At 51.3% G+C, this 11,246-nt stretch overlaps 1 protein-coding gene across 1 annotated transcript; it reads left to right on the top strand.

Moving 5' to 3' along the window:
- Positions 1 to 6,205: 6,205 nt before the first annotated feature.
- On the top strand, positions 6,206 to 8,188 carry LOC124688566. The gene is made up of 2 exons (XM_047222227.1): positions 6,206 to 6,312; positions 7,604 to 8,188. Exon 2 carries the CDS (start codon positions 7,715 to 7,717, stop codon positions 8,021 to 8,023), a length of 309 nt encoding a protein of 102 aa, XP_047078183.1. The 5' UTR covers positions 6,206 to 6,312; positions 7,604 to 7,714; the 3' UTR covers positions 8,024 to 8,188.
- Positions 8,189 to 11,246: the final 3,058 nt, after the last annotated feature.

Raw genomic sequence — 11,246 nt, 5'->3', positions numbered from 1 at the left:
GACTCTAAGTCTCAGTCTGGGTACGTGTTTATATTGAATGGTGCTGCAGTAAGCTGGAGTAGCTCCAAGCAGTGCACGGTGGCGAAGTCTTCAACTGAATCGGAATACATAGCGGCTTTGGAGGCTTCATCAGAAGCGGTATGGATGAATAGGTTCATTGTTGAGCTTGGTGTGGTTCCTAGTGTATTGGACCCACTAGTCATTTATTGTGACAACATGGGTGCCATCGCCAATGCACAAGAACCAAGGTCATATAAGAAGCTGAAGCATATCAAGCTGCGTTTTCATTCGATTCGTGAGTACATCGAAGATGGAGAAGTAAAGATTTGCAAAGTACACACAGATCTGAATGTGGCAGATCCGTTGACTAAAGCTCTCCCTAGGGCAAAGCATGACCAACACCAGAATGCCATGGGTGTTAGGTACCTTACAATGTAATCTAGATTATTGACTCTAGTGCAAGTGGGAGATCTGTTGGAGATATGCCCAAGAGGCAATAATAAAGTGGTTATTATATATCTTTGTGTTTATGATAAATGTTTGCATACCATGCTATAATTGTATTAACCGAAACATTGATACATGTGTGTTATGTGAACAACAAGGAGTCCCTAGTAAGCCTCTTGTATAACTAGCTTGTTGATTAATAGATGATCATAGTTTCATGATCATGAACATTGGATGTTATTAATAACAAGGTTATGTCATTAGATGAATGATGTAATGGACACACCCAATTAAGCGTAGCATAAGATCACATCATTAAGTTCATTTTGCTATAAGCTTTTGATACATAGTTACCTAGTCCTTCGACCATGAGATCATGTAAATCACTTATACCGGAAGGGTACTTTGATTACATCAAACGCCACTGCGTAAATGAGTGGTTATAAAGGTGGGATTAGGTATTCGGAAAGTATGAGTTGAGGCATATGGATGAAGAGTGGGATTTGTCCATCCCGGTGACGGATAGATATACTCTGGGCCTTCTCGGTGGAATGTCGTCTGATAAGATTGCAAGCATGTGACTTGGTCAAAAGAGACGACATGCCACGGTACGAGTAAAGAGTACTTGTCGGATACGAGGTTGAACAAGGTATGGAGATATCGATGATCAAACCTCGGACAAGTAAAATATCGCGTGACAAAGGGAATCGGTATCGTATGTAGATGGTTCAATCGATCACTAAGTTATCGTTGAATATGTGGGAGCCATTATGGATCTCCAGATCCCGCTATTGGTTATTGGTTGGAGAAAAGTCTCGACCATGTCTGCATAGTTCACGAACCGTAGGGTGACACACTTAAGGTTTGATGTCGTTTAAGTATATATGGAATATGGAATGGAGTTCGAATGTTTGTTCGGAGTCTCAGATGGGATCCAGGACATCACGAGGAGGTCCGGAATATTCCGGAGAATAAGATTCATATATAGGAAGTCATTTTCTAGGTTTGAAAATGATCCGGTATTTTTCTAGAAGGTTCTAGAAGGTTCTAGAAGAGTCCGGAAGAAATCACCATGGAAGAGGGACTCCACCCACCTTGGCCGGCCAGCCTAAGGGAGGAGGAGTCCCAGGTGGACTCCACCCCATGGTGGCCGGCCACCCCACCAAGGAAGGGGTGGGAGTCCCACCTTGAGTAGGAGTCCCACCTTGGGTAGGTTTCGTCCTTATGGAAGGTTTAGGAGTTGGACTCTTATTCGTTTTCTAGGCAAACCCTTGGGGGTTCCACCTATATAATGAGGGACAAGGGGAGGGGGACGGCCACCACAACACCACCTTGGCCGCACCCCATAGAGGCACCAAGGCCGGCGCCCCCTCTCCCCAAACCCTAGCCGCCCCTCCTCCTCTTACACCTCTAGTAGTTCTTAGGCGAAGCCCTGCCGGAGTTCTCCACCACCACCGTCACCACGCCGTCGTGCTGCCGGGATTCCGAGGAGGATCTACCACTTCCGTTGCCCGCTGGAACGGGGAGAAGGACGTCGTCATCAACACCGAACGTGTGACCGAGTACAGAGGTGCTGCCCGACTGTGGCACCGTCAAGATCTTCTACGCGCTCTTGAAAGCGGCAAGTGATCATCTTCTGCAACAACGAGATCTAATCTCGTAGACTTTGGAAATCTTCGAGGGTTAGTCTCATGATCTTCTCTTTGCTCCCATCTTCTAGATTGCATCTTGGCTTGGTTTTCGTTCTTGCGGTAGGATTTTTTTGTTTTCTATGCTACGAATCCCATCAGCTTCAAGGTGGCTCGAAACCATTACACCAATTATTAAGTGAGAGGGAGGTAGAGGGAGTGGTACACCGATAAGCCCAAAGCATAATGTCCTCAATACATCTACAGGAGTCCAAGGTAAGGTCTTAGACAACGCAATTGAAAGTTCTGACGTTCCGTCTCTTCCAGATGCTCCAGGCGATGGCGATATTGATGGTTGTTTCCTCATAGCTGCGACATCACGAGACCCACATGTCCTTGTGGTCGGAGAGGGAGTGAGCTTCGAGATCCGGGTAGAAGAAGTTCCAAACTTCACGCGCATTGTGGTACAGTAGGAGTAGGTGATCTATATCTTCATCTTGAGAACAGGAGAGACATGCAGTAGTGGTGCTGAGATGGTGTCGGAACCGCCGCTCGTTGGTGGGGAGGCAATTCTTCATGGCGAGCCAACAGAAAATCTTCACTTGAGGGGGACATCGCTCTTCCAAACCTTAGAGCATCTCCAGTCGCGTCCCCCAAATCGTCCCCCAAAGGGATTTGGGGCGCGCCGGACAAAAAAAAAACGTTCCCAGCCGTGTCTCCCAAACCCGATTTTTGTGCGGCGCGGCCCGATACGGTGTCCGGCGCTACACAGGGGACGCTCCGGGGATGCCGGACAAACCGAAAAGCGAGGCGAGGCGCGGCGGGACCGACGCGTCACGACACAGGAAAAATTTATCCACCGCTCCCGCCTAATCGCGCCTCTCCCTCCGCGCTTTTCTGCCATCCCAACACATTTGAGCTATCCCGCCGATTCATTTCTCCCTCCCGCTGTCGCTACGCTGTTCATCCCGCCGCCACCCTCTCCCCATCCATGGCGCCGCCGACTGCCCCCAAAAAGATGACCAAGAAAGCGGCCAAGTAGTCGCCGGGCAATGAGACGAAAGGGACGAAGGCGCCCTTCGCGAAGCCGCGGAAGGTGCCGGCTCCGAAGAAGAAGCCGGAAGGCTGGACCGATGATCATTGGCATCAAGACTGTCTGCGCCAGAAGATGTGACGGTGGAGCGGAAAGGACGGAGGGCGGCACAGCTGGAGAAGAAGGCGTTGGCGGCGCGCGCGCACCAGCACGCGCTGGCTGGGTGTATCGCTGCCACCAACACGAGCCCACGGAGTATGACGTTGCCACCGTACATTCCGGGAGTGCTGTCCCCGTCGACATCCGGGTTCTACAAGGACGGCCCCTCCGCCACTCCCGGGTGCCTGACGCCAAACTTGCCGCCGTGGTACGAGGATGCGCTGCCTCATGGCGGCTTCAACCCCAACGCTATGTTCTACTCCTCGACGTACGAGCCAGGACCCGGTACGGAGGGCGCCCCGTTCAATGGCCGCAGGGGCCCGCTCGAATTCGACGGCGCCGATGCTGAGGAGGAGGAGGAGGTGGTGGAGGAGCATGAGGAGGAGGAGGAGGAGGAGGAGGGGGAGGGGGTGGAGGACGACGAGGACGAAGAGGGCGGCGACGAAGAGGATGATGAGGGTGCCGGTGAGGATGCCGATGATGTCGTGGAGGTTGACGCGGACGGAGCATGCACACCGGGCAGATCACGATGAGTTCATCGTGATCGACGGGCCTACGTCGACTCAGGATGCGCCGTCGGCTTCGGCGTCGCCCTACCCCAACCCCTCCTTTTAATTCTTCGTCGGCCTGTAATATGATCGCGCGCCCAGTACTTTGATCGTCGCTACTCTGATCGCGACGATTTCGGCGAGAACGATCTCTTTTGAATGCAAACTATTTGAATTTCTCATTGAGGACGGCGTTTGGAAGACGCGACTGGGGAGCGACGTCCCCCAAATACGGCACGAACAAAACTCGTTCCCCAAACGCTCGATCCGGCGCCGTTTGGGGGACGACTGGAGATACTCTTAGTTTCCACCTCGTCCATGTACATATACCTGAAAGAATTGGAGTAGATACTTTTTATTCGAGGGCTTTTTGTTAGCGACGCGGTTACAGCGAGTATCCGGAACACCGTGCCGCAGAGCCACCGAGCTGAGTTTGTTTGCGAGGGCACGTAGGTCAGCCTCAGCGGCAGGCGAGATCCAAAGGTGCCGCGGAAGTGGGACGTCAGGGCCATGGCAACATTCACATCGAGAACGTATCCTGTGAAACGGCACTACTCATGCACCGTCTGCACCAACATACTGTGAGCCTTTCGATGGAAAAAGAAGCGTCCGGATCTAGAGAGAAGACAGGCTGCTGGTGCATTTGCACAATGGACCCCGTAGTATTCCTCCTGCACCTAGTTTTTGTCTGTCCCTTTGCTCAAGTCCTGCTCCTGTACATGCGTGAGGTCTGAGACTCTGAGGTGGGTTTGAGCGAAGCGAAGCATCTCTCTCTCTCTCTCTCTCTCTCTCTCTCTCTCTCTCTCTCTCTCTCTTCAGTTTCTTCCTGCAAAAATTCATTCAAGAATCGGGATTTCTGGTAGGAGAAAAGCTCAGAATTGTTATGGGGAGTGGAATCCCATCTTTCTCCGTCCGAATCCTTTCTTCTCTCCCCAAAATGGCTACAGATCTTGTTGGATCTCGGTTCTCGGAGAACAGCAGCACAGCTGCGGGGGGCCATGTCGCCATGATTACCACGACGAGGCACTCGTACCGTCCAGCTAGCCTCTCGATGAAGACGGAAAGTCCGCGCCGGCACGCACAAGCCGTGATGCAAGCCGCGTCGTCGTTCCGCACTTCCGCCCAGGGAGCGGCGGCGGTCCTCAGAGATGGAAAAGCAAATGGAGAGCTATGGGATTACAAAGAACTTTTCCGGTAGTTCGACAACACTGCAAGGTTTATTTTGTAAATTATACAAGCAGTCCACTTGCTGTTAGATCTGATGCCCACATTTTTCATCCAAAGGTCCAAAAGTCATGGGTGCAGCCGGTGCATAAATCCTTCTGGTTCATTGGATACTTTCTCCATTCACATCCAGGAAGCTTCTCACGACCTGCGAGACCTTTGAATCGGCGGGGCGAGCATGTTGTCAACTTGCAGAGATGCATCGACCGGTGCCCGTCAGAATCCTAATATTCTGTTTCTTCAAGTGGTGCAGTCGTCAGAACTCTAGAAAGAATACAATACGCAGAGTCCGTCTTGTCTTGCTACGGACGGGTTCAAAACAGCATCTCAACTCTCAAGCGCGTGCACCATCATTGGCATTGGGTCTCCGATCTGCGGCGACAGGGTCAAATCAGCCACTCTTCCAAGAAAGATTAACCAGCCACGCTGGCCTTTGCTCCCGGATGAATTGAAACATGTTCAACGAGTTAAACTGGCACTAGTAGAAATGCTGCTTAATCACGCCTGTCGGTCTGTGTATCGGAGGAAACCACTGCTTCCAGGATGGTGATATTGCTTCTCGATGCGTAGACGAGACAAGTCCTTATCTGGCCGGAGAATCGGATCGATTCCACGTCACTGGCACTGTTAGAGCAAGTCCAATAAGGTACAGTCAGCTGGCTATAAAAGATAAAATATTATATATTTGCTTAGTTGGAGGAGAGAGATTATGAGAGAGAAGAGAAGTGGGCTACTATCTAATAGCAAGTTTCATAGACGTGCTTCCAGAGTACTTATGTGAGACTAAAAGGTGGACCATGTATTGTTAAAGTATTACACTTTTATAGCTTACTATTGTACATGTTAGCTATAAGTTGACTATAGATGATGTGGCAAATTGTTATAGCCGACTGCCGGCTACACTATTGTTCTTGCTCTTAGCAGCCATTCACTGTCTTTGAAAAGGAGCCTAGTTACCTAGCCCCAGCCGTCCAAATCTTCTTAGCAGCCTTCAGAATCAGACACGACACATGTCCCGCCAAGTCAGACTGATCCAACATACGCTGTGACGTGCTGACACAGCGACACCACATCAAGAATTTCAAGATCCCAAACCAGCAAAACTCAGGACTTGTTCTACAAGCTTAAGCTGCACCTCCTTCCAGGCAAAGCAACGCCGCCAATCACAGCACTTCGCCCGCTTGCGTGCACGACGACCTAGAGAAAACTAATCGCACCTCGCAATCGATCAACAGGCCCAAGCAGCCAAGCTCCCTCTATATAAAGAGCAGAGGTAGAGGCCAACCCGCACCCCTCCCAACCCGCACCCCTCCCAACCCTAAGCGCACCCCGCCGCCGCAGCCGCCGGTAGCGCCACCGGGCAAAGGCCGCGGGGCGTGGCCTCTCCTTGCTGCCGCGCTGGGACGGCGACCGGGAGCCCTCTACGCTCGCTGCGGCCGGACGGAATTGGTGATGGGCGGCGGCGGCGGCCAGATCGGCCAGAAGCGGCAGCCCTTGCCTTCCGCCGGACTTCACCGCAGCACGCCGAAGAGGCTGGTGGCGGGCAGCGGCCAGGCCATGATCTGCGCCACTTCCCCCCCTTCTCTAGGCCGTGTGTGGAGGCGATCTCGGGTTTCTCTCGCGTCACGAGGTCGCCCGGGGCAGCAGCCTTGGGTACGACGGTGGAGGTGGCCATCTTCTTCGTCGGAGAGGGTCGGCCTGCGGTTGGTGGTGGTGGATCTATCGATCTATCACCGCATTCCGGCGGCGTGATGGAGGAGCTTGGAAGCTGGCGTCGGTGTCGCCGGTGGTGGGTTGGAGTGGCCAGCCCGGGATGGTCGCCGACGTGGGGGTCCGACCTAAATAAAGGCGGCGGTCCTAGGGCCTCTCTTGCGTGAAGAGGAGAACCCACCGGAGGCCTGGACTCGTGATCTGGCCGGAGTGTTGAGTTCCGGAAGGCTCCGCCGATGAATGTAACGGTGCTTTTGCCCGGAATTTGTTGGATCGGAGGTATTCGGTCGTGCGCACCCATGTTTTTATTCCGACCGATTGGTTCTGGAGGGAGCGGCGCGAAGCTCTTTTTCTTTGATTGACATCAAGTGACTATGGATCCACGATGAAAGTCGGAAGAAGAGAATTTAATGAAGGTCAGAGGGGAGGACTAGCTAAGGGAGGTTCAAGTCTTTGTAATGTTGAGGGACTTGCTTGGTGTTTCAGGTTTCACAGCAGCGGTATGAAAGTGGGGGCGACAACACAGGTGAAGTGCAGAGTCCTACCTTTCAGGGTGAAAACCCAAGGTCTGGCCTTAATTGGTTGTGCCTGGCAATGTCCTTGGTGGAGGCATTTGTTTTGAGAGCGGGGACTAGTCTGTAATTCAGGTGTTGTCTTGGCGGTGGATGTATTGTTGTTGTTAGGCCCGAGATACTGTAGCGGGACTTTTATTTCTTAGTTTTTTTTTTTTTGTTTTTGGCTGTGTGTATCCGTAGTGCCATTAGGGTGGTGCGTTGTTGCAGAGGCTGGGTGTAATTGGTATCTTCTTGATATTAATATATTCCCTTCATCGAAAAAAAATATAAAGAGCAGAGAGTAGGCAAGCGAAGACCCAACATCTAATCATTGATACACACTAGAAGAGAGTTCGCCAGCCAGCCAACTTATTCAGCCGATCTCTCGCTCGCTCGCCGCCGGAAGCCATCATGGAGGACGCCCTCATGATCTCGCCGGAGCTCAGGGACGTGCTGGCCAAGGTGGCCGCGTTCCTGCTCGTCCAGGGGCTGGTCTACCTCATCCTCACCAACTCCTCCGACGTCTTCTCCAAGAACAAGATCCTCAGGTCCCTCAGCTTCAGGACCATGCGCTCCATGAGCGTGCGCCGCCTCCTCGCGCCGCTCTCCGACGTACCCGTCGGCACCGACGACCTGGGCTCCGAGCCGCCTTCGCCGTCGTATTTTTCGAGGTCGTGGTCGTCGCGCCGCGGGGGTATGCGCGCGCGAGGACTAGGATAGGACGTCCCTGGACTTGAGCGGGTGCTAAAGTTAGTTCTGACGGATGAGTAGTTCTGGACAGTCATGGGATTGCTATTTGGGGTTTGAGATTTCAGAATGATATCTGAACTCTCGCGTAAATTAGAGTAGATTGGTCTTGTAAATATGTTCATTGAGTATTTGAGTTGAATTGATTATTTGAACCAATACAAATTGTCTGCTTTAGCGATTGTGGATTGGTTAGTTCTTCACGATTCGAGGCAAAAGCTTTGCTGGTTCCATTGATGATCAATAAAATGAGGGTTGCATGGTTAATTACAAAAGAAAACGGGTGAAAACTAGGAATGGTGTGCCTCAGCGAGGGCTCTATGGGCCTGTTGGGCATGTTGGGTCCGGTCAGACCCAACTAGGACTGGTGTCCCTGCAGCTACTTTCGGTGGACTACCGTCTTTGGTGGTGGAGTTAGTTCCCTCCTGCACGACCACCATACTGCCGGCCTCGATTCAAGCTACTTTTGCCTCTACCTTGCAGCTCTCGTGACGGTAACCTCGATGCGACGATGATGGCGGCTTCGTGACCATAGTGGCGCATGTAAGTGGACGGTGAGTTTGGTGGTGTTGAGGCTCAATCCTCGCAAGGCTCCTATGCATCGGATCGCCCAGGGGTTGTGGATAGGGTTTTTTTTTTTGGGAAGAAATCCTTGTCGGCTCGCCCGACAGCGAAGTGGTGCCACCCTCGGGTGGCAGCATTCCTTCCCGAAAGGTGTCGTGGCTACCCCTCGCACACTTCCCTCTGTGTGCCGGGAACCCTACGACCATCCGTTTCGGGCAGCAACGTTCGCTTTTCTTCTTAAAGGTGTTGCTTGGTATGTGAAAATTCGGGGCTGGGAGCGCGGGGAACTTCTCCAGAGGGTACAACGATTGCAGGTTTCCTCTTGTTTCTTATTAGTTTATTTTGGGCGTGTGTTTGCTGCCGCCTTCAACATTTTCTTTCATTTCAAGACTCTCGTGATTGTATCAGGTGGTTGCTGTTAGATGTAGTACAATGCCTGGAGTCCTTCTTCCTCTCTCTCCCGTAATCGCTTGTGATACGGATTCTGTAGATTCGATACCGACTTGTACGATACCCCGACTCCTCTCTGTACTCCTTCGATGGATCCATATATTAACAACCCTCGAGCACCTTGTGGTGTATCGATTGCTCAAGCAAATATACGTTTATATGGTATCAGAGCCTCGCTCTTCCGACGATATCTAGCTCGACAAAATAATCTGCTGCCACCGTGTTCCCAAACGCCGCCGCCGCCTCAACAACCGATAACAGCCGCCGCCGAATCTCTGTCAGGCCGCCGCTGCTCCTTCCAATAGTCGATAACCAATACCCAATACTCCCTGCTGCTGTTGTGATCCTCCAGATCGCCACCGCGCAATGGCTGCATCCTCGTCCTCGGTTTCGCTCAACCTCGGCTCTCCTCCGTCCACAAAGCTCACCCGGAGCAACTTCATCTTCTGGAAAACGCTTGTCTTCCCTATCCTTCGTGGTGCCCAGGTCTACGGACTGCTCGATGGAACAGACAAAGCCCCTGCGAAGTTTCTGGAGATTGAAGATAGTGAAAAAAGGAAAAAGATGATCCCCAATTCAGAGTATGCTGCCTGGGTTGCACGTGATCAGACCGTACTTGGATACTTGGTCAACTCCTTCTCACCAGAAATTGTTGCTCATGTTGCTGGTCTTGAGTCCACCGCTGAGGTGTGGGCAGTCATCACCAAGATGCTCTCATCTCAGTCTCGTTCTAAAGTGAATCATCTGCGTGGAGCTCTCAATTCGACCAAGAAACTTGATCTTACAACTGCCCAATACTTTGCCAAGATGAAAGGATTCTGTTCGGAGCTTGCCTCAGTGGGCAAACATGTTGATGAAGATGAGCTCGTGGGGTACATCACTCATGGGCTTGATGGTTCCTACAATAATCTTGTTGCTGCTGTCAATGGCAACCCTGGCACTACGCTTGATGAACTTTTTGATCAGATGTGTGCACATGATATGCGCCAAGCCGAGCTTCTGGAGTCTGGAGATGTTTTTGTGTCATCTGCCAATGCTGCCCGCCGTGCTGCCAACAACCGCCCGCGTGGCCGCCAAGATGATGATCGTTGGCGGCGTGACGAGCCGCGTCATGATGATGATCGTATGCGCCGAGATGAGCAACGTCGCCGTGATGATGGGTGGCGTCGCGATGAAGGACGCCGCCGTGATGATTGGTCTCGCCGCGATGAGGGCCGCCGCTATGACGATCGCCGGGATGATCGTCGAGATCGTCGTGATGAGGGCCGCCGCTATGATGATCGTCGTGATGATCGCCGGGACCGTCGTGAAGGTCGTACTTGGGTTCGTGGTCGTGCTCCTACTCCTTTTGTGGATGTTACTTGTCAGATATGCACTATACATGGGCACCCGGCTAGTGATTGTTGGTGGCGATTCAAACGTGATGGATCGGCTGATGATGATGATAGGCGTACTGACAAAACTGCCAATATTGCCTCTTATGGAGTTGATACAAATTGGTACACTGATACTGGAGCTACAGATCATATTACAGGACAGTTGAACAAACTCTCTACTCATGAAAAGTACATTGGGCGTGATCGTGTTCAGACCGCTGAAGGCAATGGTATGGAAATTAGTCATATTGGTCATTCAATTTTGCATACCCCCGATACTTATTTTTATCTTGATGATATCTTGCATGTTCCTAGTGCTTCTAAAAATCTCCTATCGGTTCATAGATTCACTCTTGATAATCGTGTTCTCATTGAGTTTCACCCTTACTTCTTTTTGATTAAGGATCTGGACACAAGGAGAATTCTGTTTAAATGACCGTGTTATGGTGGCCTCTATCCGCTAGTGCCTTTTTCTACCGGATCTTCCAAGCAAGCTTTCATTACCATAAAGCCTTCGTCTTCAACGTGGCATCGTCGTCTAGGACATCCTTCTTCTTTTATTGTTCAGCAGATTCTTAGGAAATATAGCATCTCTCATACCCCAGAAATAAATCCTTATGTTTGTGACTCTTGTCAGTTAGCAAAAAGTCACCAGTTGCCATACCCTATTTCCACTAGTGTTTCTACTTTTCCTTTGGAACAAGTGTTCTCTGATGTATGGGGTCCCGCACCTGCTTCCGTTAGCAAACACTCTTATTATGTAAGCTTTATTGATGACTATAGTAAATTTACTTGGATCACTTTGT

This window comes from Lolium rigidum, chromosome 2, assembly GCF_022539505.1.
Source record: "Lolium rigidum isolate FL_2022 chromosome 2, APGP_CSIRO_Lrig_0.1, whole genome shotgun sequence".
Classification (NCBI taxonomy): domain Eukaryota; kingdom Viridiplantae; phylum Streptophyta; class Magnoliopsida; order Poales; family Poaceae; genus Lolium; species Lolium rigidum.
This window is presented reverse-complemented; position numbering and strand designations above follow the sequence as displayed.